The sequence below is a fragment of the Elgaria multicarinata genome, chromosome 4 (assembly GCF_023053635.1).
Source record: "Elgaria multicarinata webbii isolate HBS135686 ecotype San Diego chromosome 4, rElgMul1.1.pri, whole genome shotgun sequence".
NCBI classification, from domain to species: domain Eukaryota; kingdom Metazoa; phylum Chordata; class Lepidosauria; order Squamata; family Anguidae; genus Elgaria; species Elgaria multicarinata.
In genome coordinates this window covers 29,664,648-29,686,641 of record NC_086174.1, presented here as the reverse complement: position 1 = coordinate 29,686,641, position 21,994 = coordinate 29,664,648, and the positions used below count along the sequence as shown (strand labels likewise).

The window sequence follows — 21,994 nt, the reverse complement described above, 5'->3', positions numbered from 1 at the left end:
GTTGAGGCTGTGTAAAACAGTTATCCAGAGAAATGAAAGATGAGAGCAAGCTGTGGTTTAGGAAGGTGCCTTGTTTCCACTAGCTATAGTTAACATTAAGCACAGTTTAAGGTTCATAGGTAACACTAAACTGTTATTAATCTAAAAGGGAAGCAGAAGCTTCTGTTCTTCACACAACCACACTGGATGAAGAGAGGAAAGTGTGGAGCATGTGGCTGCAGGGCTCACTGCAGCTTGTTCTCATCATGTGAAATGTCTGAATTATTGTAGAAGATGACTGAGGCCTTAACTAGACCTAAGGTTTATCCCGGGGTCGTCCCTGCTTGCTCCCAGGATCCCCTGTATGTCATTTACATGAACAGGGATGACCCCGGGACGATCCCGGGATAAACCTTAGGTCTAGCTAAGGCCTGAATGTCATTGATTGTAATTTGCATGTTGAGGCTGTGTAAAACATTTATCTAGAAAATTGAAAGTTGAGAAGTAGGGGTATATTGATGTTAGTTAGGGTATTTTCAAGTGAGAGAAGAATTATTCTGTTTAATGTATGTTTGTACTACTTATCCAGTGTAACTTTAAAGATCTGGACCAATTTATGATTTGATGCCAGATAGAATTGGTTTAAGGTCAAGTCTTTGAATGAAGAAGAAAGACATTGTATTAATTAATACCAAAGACAAATAGTCTGATCTTAAGATGTGCTGCATTGGCAGAAATATATTTCTGATTGGGTGTAGTACCTGATGATACTCAGGGCTGGTTCAACTGTAACAATTTTGGTCAAATAAACCATGGGTTTTTTGATCAGGAATCAGACTTGTGCTTGCATGCTTCTCTCTCCCACATCCCCTTCCCTTTTCCACTCACATGCCAGAACTGAAGATTTCTAGGGTTTGTTAAAACTACTTTCCTGTTATATCTGGACTAGGAAACTGGTTTTATTTTGGGCCATGGCTAGACCAGGCCTATATCCCTGGATTGTAACGGGATCATCCCTGTGCATCTAAATGACACACAGGGGATCCCGGGAGCAGGCAGGGACGATCCCTCCATTTGCCTGGGATAATCCTTAGGTCTAGCTAAGGCCTTGGACCACAAAGCAGGATATGCAACTTGGATCTGTTTCTGGTTTCATATCCTGGTTTGTAGACCAAGATTAAAGTAAAGGCATAATGCTTGCTTTTAATATAATAAACTGAGATTTTTATGCCTGAACTGCCCAGACACTAAGATGTAGGTATCAGCTTAAATATTTAGGATTGTTGGCCTGTGTATGTATACATGCAGGTCCTGTACAATTTTCAACACCAATGAATTGCCTACTCAAACCTGGCTCCTCGTCTACCTACCATAGAAAGCATGCACTACAGAAGGAAATGTCCATTTCCTTGATGCCCCAGGACAGGTGGGGAAGACAATCTCTACATGTTCTTTCTGTAGCCAAACCACCATGATGTAGAAGTTATGTGTTCATTTGTTTTCCAGAGCAGAAACCTTAGAAACAAAAGGAGTGCAACAAATAAGCTCATAATTAATTTTCATAGTGGCAGCCTGGCCCTATGCATGTTTACTCAAAAGTAAGCCCTAACAGCATTCAGTGGCTTATTTCTAAGCAAGTGTGCACAGGAATGCGGCACCAGTTTTATTAAAATCTTACAAATATGATCTGATGGTGTGGCTAAAAAGGTCTTTGTGTGTAAACCTGTCATATAAATGAATTCAAATTCTCTTTGCAAGGGCTCATTTTATAAGTAGAGCAAGATAATAAAATCGGACCTTTTGTATGTTGGGTGTGGGATATTGCCGTTAATTACCTATAACCATTAATTACATCTGTGGTATTTCTGTGTGGAATCTTTACAGGCTCAAAAAAAGGTTACGAACCTGGCGTCTTCAGTTTCATCATTAAAGTCACAGGATAACCTGAGGCAGCCTCAGCTAACAAGTCTTCTAGGTAATACATTGCCAGGTCACCTAAAGTCTTTGTTGTTGTTTTTTAAAAAAGTTCCTCCCACTTCTCAGGTATAATTGGCTTCTCCTTAAACTTTCTCCTCAAAAGGCTTGGGGTTAATATCGTTTTAAATGTTATTTGAAGAATTTGAGGTCGTAGGCTGATGTTAAGATAAGACTATGTTATTGAGAATTACTCATAGATAGAAGTCTAGATATATGCATAGATATAAAGTTAGGATAAGATTAATAGAATGTGGAAATCTAGAAAAGCACTTTACAAATTGCCAAGTTTCTAAATTGCAAATTCAGTTGATTCCTACATGAGTTCCAAAAGACATGATAAGCATTACCGAGTACCAACTATCTGTTAAAAGATATGAAAAGGAAAGGTTATTTGTATCTGTTGCAAAGAGAAGATGCATGAACTCTGGAATGATTTTCTAAAGTTTGTTCTACAGTAATTTCTCAGAAAGACATGCATGTATGGCCCTTTTCTCCTAACAAGCCAGAATCATAAGCCATCATAAGCAGCAAGTCAGATATCACAGTTCAAACCAGACAGAGGCTCAGTTCAGACAATACGTTTCTCAATGGTGGTTTTAGAACTCCACCATAGAGTTTGTATACTACCATTGAGAAATGTGTTGACTGGTGGAAAAACTCCATGCTGAATATCCACGCTGTGCAGAGGAGAGTTCCTGCACAACTGTTGTGTTGCATGGTGGGCTCTGTGGATCTTTCCGTTGCGTTGGATTGACTTTTCCTATTGGCTATAGAGTTCCCTGGCAAGAGTGGTGAAAGGAGTGAGTGCCGCTTTAGGAGAGCCACTGGGATTGTTTTTTTCTAGCAATGGCTGATGGGATACCATTGGAAGGACTGGGGGAGGAGAGAGGCGGAGGGACTGTCAGTCAAACATCACAATGGATTTTACTCAACTCCATGGTAGACCAGAGTCACACAATGGTGGAGTTAGAACATGTTGTGTGGGGACTACCTCCAAAAAAACTCAGCTGTTGAGTGGAGTTTTCACACTGCTTTGATTAACGTCTTGTCTGAACTGAACCAGAGATTTCCTGGTTTGTTTAGCCACTCCAGTTGGCAAGAGGAGCCAAGTGGAAGTGATCAAGGAGCATGCAGCATGAGCATGCTTGCTCATTCACTGAAAGTCAGAATTCTCGGCAAATTCTGCTTTACTGTGACATCTGAACTGGGCCGATGTATAGATTCAGGATTTTATAACTTGCCTTCCCAATTCAGTAAGCTGCACTGTGCATGTGGGCTTCCATGGATGTATGTCTAGCTGATTGGAGAACCGTATGTGCCACTGGGGTGGGGGTGGGGTCTGCATACATGTTTCCCATCCCTTTCTAGCAGCTGGACTGTATGCACAGATCCCCCTTTAAAAAGTTAAATTCCCAGCTATTGGGAGCAGGAGAGTTAGACTCAATTTATTGACCAGGTTTGCCTTAAGTAATGGACATGTTAAATTTTCTTGTTCTTATGGAAAATCCTTCTGAATAAGTTGTCTAATTTAGTCAAGTGGCTGGAGCATGGGTAGGGAGGCAAGACAGAACCTGTGATTTATTCAGTAGTATGTATGTCATACATATTGTGAAGGAGGGAATAAGCTTGGTTCATCCTGTATTTTTAATGTTATGAATGTATGCAACTTAGGCATGATCAGATATGGGCTTATACCTCACAGGCTCATAAGTTAATCATGTCATTAGTTTATAAATATTTGTGTATTGTATAGCATGCAGGAGTTATCTAAAAGTATTCCCAATTACATATTTATGTCTAGATGCATTTTTTTAAAAAACCATTGAGTGATACATTCATATTCTAAATGTCACTTAAGGCTTTGTTTTGATTAATTTTGTTAAAGAGTCTTCATAATGTATATGTTTCTAGGACAAGATACTGGGGGCAAAATCATACAACAGTCTATAGGGACAGCACTGCCACACCAGGAAAAAGCAGTAGGTTCATCTCTTGCTCAATCGAATGTGCAGGTAGGAAACATTTCCCCCAATTTTTTCTCCTAAATTTTAGTGAAAATTTACAAGTCTAGTAGTGTATCAATCATTTCCTGCTCATACTGTTCTCTAGACTGAAAATAATTATCTTACCCCAGAGTAATTTGTGAGGGAGTCTGTGATGGTATATTTGAAAATCTCCATCACTTCTAAATATTACATGAAACTAAACTTAATTAGATAATTCACATAAAAGATTTTTCTGCATCTTGGTAAACCTCAAGCAGCCAGCTAATGACTTGTTTCCCAACAGAATCCATTAATAGCAACTCATTAGTTTTATGCAGGGTGTACGTGCTTGTTTATCGGAGTAATGTTACTGCAACGCTAATATAGCATTGTTATTTGTGATGTACTTTCGGCACATCTGTTGGTATTTACTACCCGTAATAGGAGTGCGTAAACTTTTTCAGCCTGAGGGTGAATTCCATTTCACAGAAGCTCAGTGGGGAGCAAAGTTGGGGGCCAGCCACATATCCACCCACCCCCAGCATATATTAGCTTAAAGCCCTTGCTGCCAGTAACTAATAAGGGCATGTCTACGCCTAAGGGTGTAGAGGGAGGGAGGGAGGGGGGACGATTGCGGACTTACCTGCTTCTGCGATCCTCTCCCAGCGTTTTGATGGCCATGCGACATCCCGGAAGGGAAGAGGGATGCTGCGGTTGCTATTTCCCCCCTACAACAGAGAAGGAGCGCAATTGTGCTCCTCCACAAAAGTAAGTTTAAACCCCCCCAGAAACCTTGAAACTGTTCCCCCCACCCACCTCTGATGGGCACAGACTGCCCCTGCGCAGCTCCGTGCCCATTTTAAGAGCCCCACTACTCGCGGGGAGAAAGGGACAACCCAGGAGCAGCAGCCTCATGGACTGCGCTTCTTGAGATGGTCCTGGGACTGCAGAAAATCGGGTTTTCTGCAGTCCCAGATATCCTAGGGAAAGTCCTTGGTTGTCCCTGGTTGCCCCGGGATCCCCTATGCATCATTTGGACACACAGGGACGATCCAGAGATGACCCCAGGAAAAAGGGTTGCTGTAGACATGCCTTAAGCCTTAGGAGAAGCAATTCAACCTTTTGGAATGGAGAAAAAGATGCACAAAAGCCAGGAAACCCCCAAGCTGTCAGTGGTTGGGGGAAAGCAGGTGGGGCCAAGGAGAAGGGCATGGACCTCTGGGGACCCTCAGAGGGACAGATTTGGTCCCTAGACTTGAGGTTCACAGTTTGTTTGCATTTGTGCAGCCTATAAAAAGTACCTTTGGGAGACATTTGTAAACACTTCGTTCCTATTGGGCAATGTGCAGAAAACTCTCATTTGTTTTTATAAAAGAACATTATCCTAGTATAACAGAGATGTGCTTTGCCCCTAGGTGGATGGTCATACAATAGGACAAAAGAGGCCTGCTGCTAAACAGCTAACAAAAGGAGCCTTGTAAGTTGTTTCCTTTTATTCATAGTTTTCCTCTAGACATTTTCCTTCTCTCTGCGACCCTTGAGTTTTCTCAAGATGTTGTACACGTATGGTTCCATTGTAAACAACTGACAATAGTACTCTTCCCATTAGTATTCTACAGCAGTTACAGAAGGACCAGGCACATGCTGTGACTCCTGATAAAAGTCAGTTCAGATCTTTAAATGATGCAGTTCAGAGACTCCTCTCATATCATGTGTGCCAGGGATCACTGCCAACAGAAGAGGATTTAAGGAAAGGTAATGTTTTGCTTTCCAAATTGTTGTGGAAAAGCTGTGCTTGTAGGCTTTCCTAGAAATTAAATGTTAAATGTTATGTATGTACTAGATAAAATGCAAGAAGGAGACATGATTAAAGATTTCTCTCTAATATATTTTTATGCCTTTTCAGTGGATAACGAATTTGAATCTGTAGCCACACAGCTTCTGAAAAGGACACAGGCTATGTTAAATAAATACAGATGTCTGCTCATGGAAGATGCAATGGTAAGATTAATAATATAGCTGCATCCGTGTATCCTTGAGCCAAACTAGATGTGACATTTGTCATGTCAGTTCTGATGTGCAAGATTTTTCTTTCACAAAAAACTGGGGCGGTGCAGACTGAACTGCATGGGGGGTTTGGTATGCTTTCTACCCATTGCAAATAGCAGGTGTCAACTCCCCTCCCCACCCCGATTCTTTTAGGGATTGCAGTGGGGCGATATTATTATTATTATTATTATTATTATTATTATTATTATTATTATTATTTATTTATATAGCACCATCAATGTACATGGTGCTGTACAGAGTAAAACAGTAAATAGCGAGACCCTGCCGCATAGGATTCTGACCCCCCCCCCCGTGCTGGCTATTTGTTAAAGAAAAATCTTGCATGTGACAAATGTCATGTCTAGTTTGGGCTGTTTGTGTGTGTGTGTGTGTGTTTACGCACTTGTGCATCTTAGCCCACACTGGTTTATTTTTACGTGATCTGTTCTAATACAACATGTGTAGCTTTCATAGAATCATAGAATAGTAGGGTTGGAAGGGGCCTATAAGGCCATCGCGTCCAACCCCCGCTTGATTTCATCCATGTGTCCCAATGTGTGTTCTACTCTTGGATATTTTAGCAGTAAAAATCCTCTTGTTGCAGTCCTCTTATCAAAGTGCACCTTAAAGAAAGAAATGCCATGCAAATATGCCTACTCAGACCTTGTTCTTCCCATTTGCCTATGAAATGCCAGGAGAATGCTTCTAAGCAGGCATGCCTTATGAAGGGAGAAGGTTATTTCCCCACCCTCATATTCTTCAACATTCATGTAGAACTTTGCTGGAGTAGGGGGTTGACCAGAGGAGAAACAATCTTGCTCTAGGTCTGTTAGCAAAGAAAAATGTCCCTAAAACCCAATAAGGGGATTTAACCTCTTTTGTGAACATTTCTTTCTTTCAGACACATTTAACTATCAACCATCTTTAATTGTTATTCATGGAGGATTAGTTTAGAAGGTAGAAGAAGAGAGAGAAATGTGTCAGAACCTATTTATTTAATTTATATTCCACCGTTCTACTACAAATAGTGCTCCAGGTCTCTTCTTTCCTTCTGTCTCTTCTTGTAGTCTGGCATTATGGTAGCGAAAGAAGAAACCTATGCAGATGTTAATCTTTTGTTTGTTTGTTCAAATTTTATTATTTGGTGAACTATGCCTGGGCAGGCTGAAGCCACAGGAAACTGGTGGAGGTCCATAGAGGTCCTGACATGCAAATCATTTGTCCAACCTGGGTTATTTATTTATTTATTACATTTCTATACCGCCCAATAGCCGGGGCTCTCTGGGCGGTTATAGGGACAAAAGACTAATCGAACCATCTAGTAGCTGCTTCCCTCCAAAGTTTTCCTCAGGATAGTTAGCGCTCATAAACTGAATCCCGCCGCAGCTTTATGTGGTAATGCAAAAGTTCTGAAAGCAGCTCTGTCTCTTACACACAGGGCTTTAAAAACTTGTTGTCTTTTAAAAGATGCTCAAGACAGAGGGTTGGAAGGGATGCAGAAATTAGTAATTAACCATGGCTATTATGCTAGACTCCTAAGCTGCAATGCTATGGGCCTGTTCAGACAACTAAGCCATGGTTAGATCTTTAACCCTTTTGCAGCAAATGGTCAGTGAGCATGTTTAAACCATGGTTATGTAGCCACTATGACTATGGCCATAGCTAGACCTAAGGTTTATCCCTGGATCGTCCAGGGGTCAAACCTGTTCATCTAGGTGACACACAGGGGATCCAGTGATCAGGCAGGGGGAACCCTGGATGATCCCAGGATAAACCTTAGGTCTAGCTGTGGCCTAAGAATAGTTCACATGACACGCTAGGACATGATTCACATGACGCGCTAAGCCATGATGTTTTGCTCAAAATGCTTAACCACCATGGTTTAGCGTGTCATCTGAACATGGTCTATGTCTGCTTACTTTGGAGTAAGCCCCATTGAAAGTATATAAGTGTGACCTCCGTGACGTATAATCTTTCCTTCCTGCAGAGATCTTCTCCACTGGTTGGGGGGAACCTCCATTGCATCCTATCCTCTAGTGAGTGGATCTGAGGCTTAGCATTGTGTGCGTTTTAAAGCAGTGCTATTTATTTATCAAGTGCCTAAAACTTATGCCATAATACATTTGTTAGTCTTGTGCCACAAGACTATTCTTTTCTGCTGCAACAGACTTACATGGCTACTCCACTGGAAATAAATAAAAATAGCAATCTGTTTAAGGTGTAGTGCTAAATAGCCTTGCATAGGAGTAAGAAATAGTGAGAGGAATGGACATCACAATTGGTTACTAGGCAGTAAAGCTTGGCTTGTAAGTCCAGCCACATGTATAGACCTCTGCATTATTGATATTCTTTGAGTTAACAATGGCTATTTAGACCAGCATTTTGCAATGCTTTCTACTGTAGTAGATGCTGCAGCCATCTGTCTTTTTCAGATTTTTTTTAAAAAAATATTTGAATATAGCATGCTTGCTTTTTACAATTGTAATTCTTCACAGAGGCTTCTAAATTTTTTCTTCCTAATTCTGCATCCTCCTATTTAACAACACAGAGAGAGAGAGAGAGAGAGAGAGAGAGAGAGAAAGACACAGATACGATATATTTCACCAAAGTTAGCAAATACATACTGTAAATTGTGTATTTGGCAAAGCTTGTCTCATAAAGATTAACACATTAAGACAGAAACGTGGCAAATTGTTACAAAGGCTAGCGGAGCTATGCTGATGCAGACATTGATTTTATTTATTTATTTATTGCATTTCTATACCGCCCAATAGCTGAAGCGCTCTGGGCGGTTTACATGCATTAGGTGTAAAGCAGGGATGGGGAATGTGTGGACCTCCAGATGTTTGTTGGACTTCAGCTTCCATCAGCCCTAGTCAGTATAGCCAGTGATGAGGGATGATGGGAATTGTACGCCAACACAATTTGAAGACCAGACATTCCCATACCTAAAGTAAAGCCTGCAATCTTACGCACATTTGGGAGCAAAGCCTCATTGAATTCATGGTGTTCCACAAAACCGTACAAATAAAACTTGTTCATAACGTCAGAAGTTATTTTGTTTGTTTTGTTTTCCAGAGGATAAATCCTTCTGCAGAAATGGTCATGATTGACAGGATGTTTAACCAGGAAGAAAGACAAACTCTGTCCCGGGATAAACGTCTTGCAATAGTTGATCCTGGTAATGAACTCATTATTTTGGAACAAATGAGGCTTATCTATAGATAATGACTGTAATGTTTATAAATGTGTTCCTTCAAGCTGTAAGTAAAATTATAATGCTGTAAATAGTTATAGTTGTGGGTCAGGCATAAAGATTTTTTTTAAATATATATTTTATTTTAGATAAAACAGAAAATAGAACAGTTCCCTAACAATTGGGGTTTAATCAGCTGTTACTGAAAACTTGGTTAATACAATTTTAGGGCCAGGCATAAAGATGTAACATTTCCAGAAACTTTGGAACAGCAAGAATCACATTTTGTGTCTGGATGGGTGAAAAAACAGACGTTTTACTGAATATATGCAGTACCGACATACCTGTCAAACCTAAAGTTTATTTACTGGTTTAGGGCTGCAATCCTAGACACACTTACCTGGGAGTAAGTCCCATTGTACTCAGTGGGACTTACTTCCAAAGAGACATACAGCAATGTATTGTTAACAGTTAATGTATAAAACAGTAGTATATTTATGAAGTTGAAATGTACAGATTCATTAGTTTCCATTCAGACAAACAACAATGATAAAACACAAGTGGGACCTACAACGTTGCAGTGTGGAGGGCTCCTGTTCAGGTTTCCAGCCACTCCATTCCATTCCATTCCATGCCCACCCTCCGCCAGCTTCTTTTTCATCCCCCCTCCCCTAGTCCATTAGCATTCTGTTAGAATGCTTAGCCCCTGTTAGATTGGTTTAGGTGGGGGCAGGTGGGCAAGTTGTCCTCCCCCAAAATTTGTTTATAGTATTGCAAACCTTGGAGTTCTCCTATGTCTGTTGATACCTCCCACATGTTTGTGATTGGTGGTGTTTTAGCTACATAAGGACCAACATTTGGAGAACTGAACTCAGTATGAGGATATACAAGTGTTGCAGGGTAGAGTGCTCCTGTTCAGAATTCCAGCTGCTCCATTCTATTCTTCCTCCCCACTCCTCATTTTTCATTTCCTTCTCCCCCCAGCAGTCAGCATTCTGAGATTTCCCCTCCCCTTTTAGGCTGTTTTTCTATAGATTTCATGTACTTCTGCAAACCTTGGGGTTCTCCCAAGTCTGCTGATCCCCACCCCCACCCCCACCCCACACACACTTGTGCATGCGTGGTACCGTTTTGGCTATGTAAGCAATACCACTTACAGTCTAAACATTGGAAAGTGGAGGAATAGTAATATCCAATTTTAGAGATGGAGCTTCAAATTGTTATATCATAAGATACCTGCACATAACTTTTTTTTGCGAGCGATAGAAAAAAAATAAGACAAATATTGAAAATAGAGATCATCAAGATTGGGCTGGCGGAGACATAATCCTGGGTATCTGCAACCATAGGTAACAAATCAGGTATCTCTCTCCACCTTCCTCTTGGTGGAACAAATTCCCTCCTTCTTGTCTTAATTGTGGTTAAAGGAAACATTGACACTGACCATAACTGTGTTTAACATAACCAGCATTCCCCTTATTCCAGGATCTGAAACCCTCTAAAACCATATTTTAGTACATAGGCACTAGTTACTCTATTTCATTAGTCTTCAGCTGTAGTTTGGGACCCACTATAAAGATACATGGTAAAAAAAATAAGATGTGGGTCCCCTACTGTACATTTGGATTAAAGGTAGGTCCCATAGTTTGAAGACTATGGCCTTAGCTAGACGAGGGGTTATCCCGGGCTGATACCCGGGATCGCCCCTGTGCGTCCAGATGACGCACAGGGGATCCCGGGCTCAGGCAGGGATCAACCCTCCCTTGCCCCGGGATAACGGGCACCACTTTTGGCCCGGTATTTCCCGCAGTCTCAGGCTGAGCCCGAGACTGCAAGTGTGTAGCCCGTTCCGCCGCTTTTCCCGGCTCCACACAATTACTCTCCGTAGCCTGGAGAAGCCGCACACAGGGCGCAGCGCTCCCCAGGAGCACTGTGCCCATCGGCGGCAGGGTGGAGTGGAGCGGGGAAAACACTTTTTTTTTTTTAAAAAAAAAAATCCACTTACCCAAGCGCACGAGCGTTTGTGCGCATCCGGCTCCTTTAATTTTTTTTAAAAAAATGGTGGACGCGACAGCTCTCCGCGTGAGCTCATTGCGCCTGATGTGTAGACGAGGGCGACATCCCGCGATACTTGCATTGCGGGGTCTCCCCTTGTCCGGCGCGGATTTAAAGGTAGGTCTAGCTAAGGCCTATGCTCTATTTCTTATGTCGTATTGTCCCTGATGTGCTGTTTTCAGTACTAAAACACTTGTTTTCAAATTTCAGATGGTTTTCTGACAGACTTTTGCTGTACCTCCACGCAATTGGACAAGAATGCTGATGAGACACAGCCTGGTGAAAGTGATCATCAGTCTAGCAAACCTTTAACTCAGAACCAGACTGCTAATACCCAAATCAGAGACAGGTCAAGTTCGAGCACAGCAGAATCTTTAAATCACAACAAACTTCATGTAGTGCCTAACAATATTGTGAGTTCACAACAAGGAAACATTTCTGTTAAAAAATCAGAAAGTCTCACAAAAGCTTTAACATTTGAGAAATCAAGCTGCTCTCCTGAAAGCCAACATATGGCTGCTTCTGAACAAAAAATACTTGGTCAAGACCCTGGGAAGTCTAATGAAAACTCTTTAAGTTCTGAAGATGATTCTTCAAAAACCTTATCAAGTGCAGATCATGGTACGCGTAATAAAACATGTCGGAATGCAGTCGATTCTCACTCAGAAACAACGTATAATCATTCCCTCCAAGACAAAACTCCTCGGAGTTCTCCAAAGAATGAGGATTTGCCTCCAGATAACTTGAAAGGTTCTGGGAAACTCCAAAAGGATTTGTTGCTCAATAAAAGTTTAGAGACTACATTCAAAAACATATTGGAACTGAAAAAGACTGGGAGGCAGCCACGAAGTGAAGCAGCTGGGAGTGGCTCCCTAGAATTAGACTATCCAAACTTTTCACTTATTGCTTCACAAGAAAACTGCCTGGACAAATTTATTCCAGAACACAGTGAAGGTGTTGTAGAAACTGACTCTCTTTTAGAAGCCGCTGTAAATAGTATCTTAGAGTGTTAATAGTTGCAGTACCATGGACATATTTCTCTTAGAAGCAAATGTGAATGATCACCACAAGTTCAGCCTGACGTATGTCAAAGGTTACCCTTTCTAAAGTAGATTCTGTTTTGTGTTTGAGAGCAATACTCATTGTGGTTACAGTGAGGTACCCCGGTAATGTAAATTCTTAAGAGAAAGCTGTCTAGTAAGGGGCTACGTGTTGGCTGCATTTGGACATAATGCAAAACCATGCTTTAGGGTTACAAGAACGAGTCTCAGCAAGCCCAAGGTTTACGCACTTTCCTTCTCTGGCATGGCTGCAAGGAGATCAGAAGGTTTAGATTAACCATAGTTTAGCATGTTGTCCGAATCTTAAATCTTAACTATGGTTAATTGAAACAAACCAGCTTCACAATCCATAGTTTGCTGTTGGCTTCTTTCCACTAACCATAGTTAAGTTTAAGCACAATTAGTCCAGGTTTGGATGACACAACAAGATGCCTTTGATTGAAAACAGAAGTGAAAGCTTCCAAACTCCTCATTGTAGCCTATGATTTAGCATTACATCCAAATCAGCTTATTATGATACTCCTTGTGAACATTGTTTTAATATTACAGCTTAATGAGACTGCAGTTCACTAGGCTCTACGTAACAAGGTAATATACTGACAATCACAGTCTAGTAACAGATTTATTAAATAAAAGTCAAGAATTTACATTTAATAGGAAAAAAAACATGCCGTCCATCCCCCTTCCATCACTTGATTTTCATATTTAATGTTTGCGGTTAAAAATCTCACTGTACCTCTATTGAGAAATGCCTATCTCTCAGGTTTGGATGAGAGAGAGAGAAAACTGGAAGGAGAGAAATTGTCATCACAGTGTTTACAGGGCTTTATACTTTAAGTGCTTTTTTATAGCTCCACGAGCAGAAACAAATACATCATAGAGTAATTTGCTCAGCAGAATGAAATTGTACAGTTTTAATCACCACAGTATGGCATGAAACTATACATGCTAGAGTATGAAAGTGGTAGGTGGAAAATTGTGAAGAAAGCGGCTACGACACAGCTGTATAAATGCATCTATATACACATTCATACTTCAAGAAGAGCTTTTGCATTTTATAATTGGATATAGTCAAACTAAGTCTTTCTGAAGTGGTATAAATGTTTTCTAGACCAAGTATCACAAGCACTTTTTTTTGGAAAATAGTGTTGTTATAGTAGTAGTTTATACTTTAAAGAGATATTAGCCTTAATTTGAACAATTCAAAGGTCAGTGTTGGTTTTTTTGTTTTGTTTGTTTTTGCTTCTTTCTGCTTTTTGCAGTACAACAATGTTCGTCACCTGCAGCAGCAGTTATACTTACCAAAATATGTACAAACCAAAGTTAATCTGCTATCCTATTAATATAATTCATAATCTAGAGCCAAAGGAACCACATGCATGGTTTGCATTTGGCTGGTGGTCATATTGAACAGTATAACCATATTATTTTTATTTATTGTTTCAATCTATGGCATTCTCCTTCTATGCTGCCATGTTTTGTTTTTTTAAAAACTATAAACCTACTTCAGTGCTGCTAGGTACATTGGATTTGTGCCATTAGTAAGAGGGATATGGCACCTATGCCTGCTCAAAAAGACAGGTGTGTGGCTTGTAAGGCAAACTCTGACTGGGTTTGCATGTAACAACAACCCAGAGTATAGGATGAGTATGGGTTGTTGTTGAATCATGGGTTGTCATTACTTGCAAATCTGCACTGTGGTTTCCCTATGGGTTGTTCACACAACCCAACAACAAATCATGGGCTCTCTTCTTGAGTTGTTCATGGTTAACCCACAGTTAAACCATAATGTGGGGTTTGCACATAATGACAACCCACAGTTCAAAAAGAACTCATACTCAACTCATACTCTGGATTATTGTTATGTGCTAGCCAGGCTGTTGCTTCCCCTTACAGCCATATTAAAAAACTTCCAAGTTGACTTAAACATAGCTAAGCCTTGATCTAGTGGCTCTTGTGTGCATACAGGCACAATCAAGCATTTGAAAATCAAGCATTCCCTGATACTGATAAGAGTGGGGTAACTCCCCCTTGCATTAATCTGTAGAGTTCCCTGGAGTTTTGTAATGCAGATAATCAAATTCAGCAAAATAGTAATATCATTTAATATTCAACCCAGCCCTGACAGAAATATAGAAGGTTTTTTGTTAGTTTTATTTTTATCATCACTTTTTGTTTTAGAAAGTGTGCCAGTTTTAAAAATACAGACTTGTGAACCCCTATGTTCCACAGTGACTGTTGTTTGAAAGACTTGAAAATAATAACTTGGCATTCACTTTGGATCATTTTTGTAGGCACGAGGATCTGGTACAACGATATAGACAGCCTTTGCTTTTCCCTCAAGATTTTGTAAAGGAAAAATAATTGAACTGTAACCATAATGAGAATGTCTAGGAAAGCAGGGTGCATGTTGCACCAGTCACATAAATCAGTTGAACTAGTATCTGATTGAAAGTATGAGAAGTTTGATGGCCATCCATGGATCTACCTTCTTTATCGGAGAGTGTAAATTTTCTATCATCTGTACAGAATATTCTGATCCCAAATACCAAAACAAAGCCTATACATTTTGAATCTTATGCGAGAGTTTACTTTTAGATGAAGTTTTAGCCAAGGCATCTGAAATGCACTTCATCAATGTGGATTAAATAATACTTACATTTATCCCAACATTTTGTGATGGGAACCCACTGAACGAAGTACAGCTAAATTAACCTGGGGTAGCTAATGTATTTTATTTATTAAAATGAACTTGGTTTTAGAGCTCTGAATATTTTAATTGGTAATGCAGTAAAAAATATTTTTGTTTGTTGTAAAAAAAAAAAAGTGTGAATTTGTTATGCAGCCCATGGTTCTGAATCCAGAAGATCATTTATTTGTGCTTAACTGCTTTGTAGGATTGGTCTCTTGACTTCCTGGATGTCTTTCCTTATTGTCTAAGGTTAAAACAAACTTTTAGCTGGCAACTATGAGAAATAATTGATTCAACAAGGTCAGCATAATTGATCTGTTAGATTTGGGAGGCCTTACAGACTGACTTTACTGAAAGAGGATGTGTCACTTATTGTCAGTGTGGTATGGACTTTTATTTGCTTAAATACTTTCATTTGTATAGTATGTCTCACTTGAAATTGCTTTGTATACATTTTGTAAAAATATTTATAAAATGTTTTGTAAAAAAAAAAGTATAACAAATTGCAGTTTATTTTGTTATGTTGGATAAATACTGTTAAAAGACACACGTTGGTAAAATATATTGTTAACCCATGGATAGGAAATGTTTAGCTGAAGACTACAAATTGAAACAACCATTGCAATACAGCCAAAGATTTGGGAAAAATATCTGTGATTGTCTTGATTTAACCAGGAAAACAGTTGAGATTTTCAAAAGGGTTTCTGTTTTAGTTTCAGATTGCAAAATATTTTTATTACAATATCCTGCCTTTCTTACAACATGGTATTAAAGACAAGTGTAAAGGGTTCCCAAGTGGCTGCTCATTTCGACAGGCTGGATCTACACTACTGCTTTAAAGCGCTTTATAACAGTTTTATAGCGCTTTAAAGCAGTTAAAGTGCTTTATAACTGTTATAAAGTGCTTTAAAGCATTAGTGTAGATCCAGCCCAGGACCAGCTTAGCTTTATTCTAATGTCTTCATAATTTGCCCTGGGATCATATATCCTCCTGCACTTCACAGATGAAAATAAGGACATGTCCTTATTTCATATTAAGGATTATTGCCCAAGCTCCACCATTACACACTGCAGAAGACTCCTCCGATCTGCTTTATGCTGTATTCATTTATTCTGATTTTAAATGCTCTTCAGGGCTTGGATTCAGGATTTGCCTTCCATTAGATGAAGGGACCTTTTGCAAGAAGGGCTCCACTTGCAGAAAGTTCCTCCACCCGATTTTTGTGTATCCCCTGCACCCAGTTTACCTAGGGTGACCATATGAAAAGGAGGACAGGGCTCCTGTATCTTTAAGAGTTGTACAGAAAAGAACTTCAGTAGGTGTCGCTTGTATGCATGCAGCACCTGGTGAAAGCCCCTCTTCATCACAACAGTTAAAGCTGCAGGAGCCCTGGCCTCTTGACCAGATACAGAAGAGGGCAGGGCTCCTGCAGCTTTAACTGTTGTAATGAAGAGGGAATTTCTCCAGATGCTGCTTGCATACAAATGTCACCTGCTGAAATTATCTTTTCTATACAATAGTTAAAGGTACAGGAGCCCTGTCCTCCCTTTCCATACGGTCATCCTAGTTTACCCCATTCAGTGGGTTTTTCTGACTTTATGTAGCATTTTCTGGGGCTCAGAGGGACTGCCCTGGGAAGGAGGGGGTGTAACTGTAGTTGATCCAGAGTAAATCTGCATCCAACCCCTGACTAAAAATCTAGGGGGTGGGGGGTGAAAATCCTATAGTGTTATCAACTGTTTAAAACACTGGTGGGGAACATTAATCTCACCAGCTAGAATGTGTGAAATGAAAGGCTGTGGCATTGTTAAGCAGCAACATCTAAGGCTTGGAGATAATATTTTTTTCATAATTTCCCCAGTTCCTTCAGAAGTCATCACTGCCTTTAAAAATAGGTTTTATATTTATTGTGTATTGATTTTCTCAGATGCTTTGGAGGCATGTTGTCAGGCAGAAAGGTGGGTTAGAAATATCAGTAATAAATGCATTCGCTCTTGAGACAACATGCATTGGCTTCCTATTCACCCTGGCCAGTGAAGGGGGCTGAAATTTGAAGATCAACTTAGCAACTCAATTTTATGAAGGCATTTCCCCAGAAGCAAAACATAGTAGTTCACCAGGGGCAGGTAACAGCAAATTAGGGAGACTTAGGCCATAGCTAGACCTAAGGTTTATCCCAGGATCATCCCGGGTTCGTCCCTGCCTGAGCGCTGGATGCCCTGTGTGGCACTTAGATGAACAGGTTTGACCCCAGGACAATCCTGGGATAAACCTTAGGTCTAGCTACGGCCATTGAGTTTATGTTCTCTCTCTAATGATTTATTATGGACATTGTATTATGAAATATTTTACAGAGTAAATTTGTATTCTGTGCATGTAATGTTTTGGAAAGTTATGCTAAGAAGTCATGGTTTATCTCAAGCTCGTTAATAATTCTTAATGCGATGTCTTTCTACTATATGGAAGAAATATATATGAAATATATATATATATCAAATATATTTGATCAAATGGCTGAAATTGAAAAATGTGGCATTAAATACCAGGCCTTGTACACCCAAGGGTCTTACAGTGACAGTAAGAACCCAGGAGCCTTTTTCTCCTCCCAATGGCTGGGGCCAGGTTTTGAAGGCCCTTGGCCAAGTCTGCCTCAACCAGCTCCTCTCTCAGTGATTCTACCTTTTCACTGCCTTTGTCGCCCACTGCTATAGCTCTTCCTCCTCTTTCTCAACATGGCTACCACTTGCTTGCTTAATAGGCAGAGCGCCACTGAGCATGTAGGCCGTGGCATCGACTCCTTTTCTTTCTCACCACCACCATTGTCTGGGCCAGAGCGAGGTGCAGGTGAACAAGCAGATTGCAATGGGGAAGAGGAGGAGCAACTCCAGGGGGCTTTTGTCAGTGGGCCCCTGCTGTGTTGTGGGCCCGCCATTGCCGACCCTTGACACCAGCCCTGTCTCCTTCCCAGTATGCCCAGAATTAGGAAGTGGAGGAGCAAAAATGTACGATACGGACATTCCTCCCACTGCTATTAATATGGAAGCATATGTTGGTTCCACGCTATTCTGATTTGGAGTTGGGGTGGGATGTCGCAGCCTAGTAGTAGAGCACATACGTGGCATGCAGAAGGTCCCAGGTTTAATCGCTGGCACCTCCAGGGAAGGCTGGAAAAAGTCCTGCCTGAAACCCCAGTGAGCAACTGCCGACAGTGACCTGGTTTGCACACCATGGCACAGCTCATGGCTATTTAACCCAGATGAGCTACAACTCTCACGGATGTCAGGTTGCATACCCAGCCCCCACTTGGGAGTTGTCTCATGCGAACCCAGCAAGGGTTGGTTATGCAAGGGTAGACAGCCCTTTATAATCCATGCTTGCCAGGTTCATACGACATGACAACTGAGCGGGGTTGGGGATGCTAAATGGCAGCTGCATGGGCCCGGCTTGCACCCTCATGTGCCGCAGCTGCATGCGTTGCAACCCACGGCAACTATACAGCTGCAGGAGCTATACTAGAGCTATACTAGAGTGACCAGATTTCAAAGAGGGCAGGGCACTTGCAGCTTTAACTGGTGTGATGAACAGGGGATTTCACCAGGTTCTCCATATATACAAATGACACCTGCTGAAACTCTCTTTTCAATATAACTGTTAAAGATACAGGAGCCCTGTCCTCCTTTCCATATGATCACCCTAGGGAGGCAATAAGCACAAACTAGAGCAGGGTTAAAAGAAGTTAAAATCAACTCACTCTATTAGTTCTTTTATACACATCTTCAGAGAAGGATGTCTAACACTATTTAACTACAAGAACTCCCTAATGCTGGGTGGTGGTACCCTTCTTATTGTAATGTAATACACTTCTTTCTCTTTATTTTTATGGTATGGGGCCTCCGAATCTTGATATGGCTGACGGCCTCAGCATGTCTTAATCTGGCCCTGCTTTGAAGTGAGGGGAAAGAGGCAGTACCATCTAGTTTGGGGGTTTGGTGCTTCCACCACTAATTGTGCAGGATTGTTGCTGAGCCACACCAGCTGATACTTCCAGGTCTGTTCCGCCTAGGTATCAACATGAAGATCAGAACAGGCTGCAATAGGCCAACACAGTCAGCTACCATCGGAAAATCCTTACAATATTATTTAGCATCCTTTTATTGCCACCTGCTGGTAAGTGATGGGTAGAGCACAATTGTTCGCTTTTTTAAAAAGCTAAATTAATAAGCAATAATATAACAGCAGTCAGTCTAAGGTTTCTTCTCTACAAGTTCATTTCTCTAGAATTACCATCCTTCTTAAAGAGCATCCAGCCATGGTTGCTGTCAACCCCTTTGCATTCCAGTATGTTCTCTGTTGCCCTCCTTGTTTGTTCTGATCTGATCTGTGGTGATCCCCCACTCCCTTAAAATCTGCAGTTGCAGAACCAGCAAATCACTATCGCGTCTGTTAGCTGCTCCACTGTCGTTTTTTGTTTTTTGTTTATAGTTCTGGTTACACTTTCTTCCAATTAATGCTCGCCTTAGGGCAAGACCACCACGTATGTATGTACATCCCTACTCCAGAACATCCCCTCCAACACTCTGGGGATGACCCTAGATTCATCATTGATATTCTTCTGGGCATCAAATACCATCTATGGGTCAGTTTCAGCATTAATTCAATATTTTTACTTGGTGTTGTTTTAAATGACCCTCTGTCTCACAAAGCATTCCAGTCTTTTTCCTCAATTCGTATTCCTATGTCTGTTTCCCAGACCATCCTAAAAGAATCATTTGTACCAGCTTCCTGAGTTATTATCCACTTATATAAACTGTCATTAATTAAACACGCCTTTCTTTTGAGGTTCAACTCATTTTATTCCTTGCTGATTAATACAGGTGGAGAATTAGTAATCAATAGCTTGTTTATTGCCTTTAATAGCTTCCCTTAATTGCCCCAGTGTCAGTTTCTGTTCCTTTGGTAGAGGAGGCTTAAATTACGGTTCCCTCTCATAGTTATTGTTATCTTTTCATCTTTTTAATAAAGTGAAAGTGTGCTATTTCTCTATAGAAGAAGGGGGGGAGGAGAGAGAGGAATGCAGTAATTAAAATCTCCCCATTGTGGGAACAGAAATGGAGATCAAGGCAATTGCTCTTCAAGAAGCAAGAAAGAGGATTGAACCTACAAGGAGGAAACCTTTAATTAACACTGCTCAGAACTTTTGCTGAACTAGACTTACTTATGAGTATCGACAGACAAATCTGTCAATTTCAATTCCTTATTCAATTCCTTATTTCATTTTCAATGTCTTATTTTAACTTCTCTGGTTTTTCACATTTCCCCCATCTTACGTTTGTCCTGTTTCAGCATCAGTTTGTATTTGATTTTTTTAGAGGCCCACACGTAAATTTGTATATATTTTCACAGACTTTTCTCCTATTATATACAATTTTGTATGCGATGTTGCCTAATATGCACATTTTTTGCAAGCAATTTCCTTTAACAGAATGTGTCTTTATATGCTATCCCCCCTCCAAATACATGTTTGCATGCTTTTTTTAAAACAAAAACAAAAATTGGAGGACTGCATCACAACATTTGGAAAAGTGCAAATACCGAATGATAACTGCATATGGCTTGGGAAGTACAAATTAGGCAGGGTGACATTATGAAAAGGAGGACAGGGCTCTTGCATCTTTAACAGTTACACAGAAAAGGGATTTTCAGCAGGTGCCATTTGTATGCATGCAGCACCTGCTGAAATCCCCTCTTCATCACAACAGTTAAAGCTACAGGAGCCCTGTCCTCCTTTTCATATGGTCACCCTAAATTAGGCAGCTTGACATTAAAATGTGAATTGAACAAATTTCCCTCCCCCTCTACTTGTGAGTAAACATTATAGGAGTCTCTTAGCCGTGGGAAAGGGCATTGCTGGATAATATAATGCTATATTAAATGCATTACATAGCATTTAACCCAATGTTTAATTGTGACATTGGGTTAATTGCAGAAGTCCTTTAAAGCCTCAACAGCTTTAAAGGACTTCTAGCATGTAAGCAATTGAAATCAGTACACTTCAACCTTAACAGGCTCAGGATCCACTTTAAATCTGAACTTCCAATGTGGAACTACATTCTTTTCTGTTTATGTTTTTGTCACCTGTACATATGATGTCCCAGGGCTCATCTACACCAAGCAGGCTATTCCACTATGAAAGCGTTATGAAAGTGGTATATAAAAGGCAGGAGCCACACTATTGCTTTATAGTGGTATTGAAGTGCCCCTGCAGGATCTACACTACTGCTTTAAAGTGGTACTGAAGTGTGTATTTAACGGTTTTTAATGCTTTAATGCTTTATGTGTGTATGTTCTGTGTTTTAGAATTCTAAATTTTGTATACTCATTTTTATCTTAATTTTAGAATTTCTGTAAACCGCCCAGAGAGCCCTGGCTATGGGAGTGGTATATAAGTGCAATAAATAAATAAATAAATAAATACTGACAACTGGTGAGGCCCATGACACATTTATACCCAGCAGGATATAGCACTCTGAAAGTGGTATATGGTAAGTGACAGGGGCCCCAACAGTTGTCAATGCACTTCAATACCACTATAAAGCAGTAGTGTGGCTCCTGCTTTTTATATACCGCTTTCATGCCACTCTCATAGTGGAATATCCTGTTTGGTGTAGATAAGCCGTCAGACTACCAGGGTCCTTCCATTCTTATTTGAGACACACAGATTACATGAATCGGGTGTACCATTAATATCACCTGTCCACCAAGCCGTAGTACTGCTAGATTTATTTTGGTTTGATTTATTATTTTATTCTGCTTCTTTGTCCTTGGAACCTAAAGTGGCCTACAGGACTAACAACAACAACAACAATGTAAAATATAAATAGCAAATAAAGAGTGGCAGATAACACACACACACACACCACACACACACACACACACACACTCAAATCCAAATGAGCAGGTGAATATCCTGGCCCAGGAAATAATAACAATTCAAGAACT

General features: G+C 40.5%; 1 protein-coding gene and 1 long non-coding RNA gene across 3 annotated transcripts in view; both read left to right on the top strand.

The window, feature by feature from the left end:
* The window catches only part of BICRAL (BICRA like chromatin remodeling complex associated protein), a 32,842-nt gene extending 17,200 nt beyond the window's left edge, over positions 1 to 15,642 (top strand). For both annotated transcript variants that reach the window (XM_063124002.1, XM_063124001.1), the window contains 7 exons: positions 1,864 to 1,954; positions 3,868 to 3,968; positions 5,357 to 5,418; positions 5,551 to 5,696; positions 5,848 to 5,942; positions 9,069 to 9,171; positions 11,452 to 15,642. In XM_063124002.1, the coding sequence (XP_062980072.1) occupies positions 1,864 to 1,954; positions 3,868 to 3,968; positions 5,357 to 5,418; positions 5,551 to 5,696; positions 5,848 to 5,942; positions 9,069 to 9,171; positions 11,452 to 12,254 (1,401 nt within the window). In that variant the 3' untranslated portion in view covers positions 12,255 to 15,642. The remainder of the gene's footprint in view (positions 1 to 1,863; positions 1,955 to 3,867; positions 3,969 to 5,356; positions 5,419 to 5,550; positions 5,697 to 5,847; positions 5,943 to 9,068; positions 9,172 to 11,451) is intronic.
* LOC134397394 (uncharacterized) overlaps positions 1 to 21,994 on the top strand; it is a 1,014,583-nt gene that overhangs the window by 19,442 nt on the left and 973,147 nt on the right. The window lies entirely within an intron of this gene.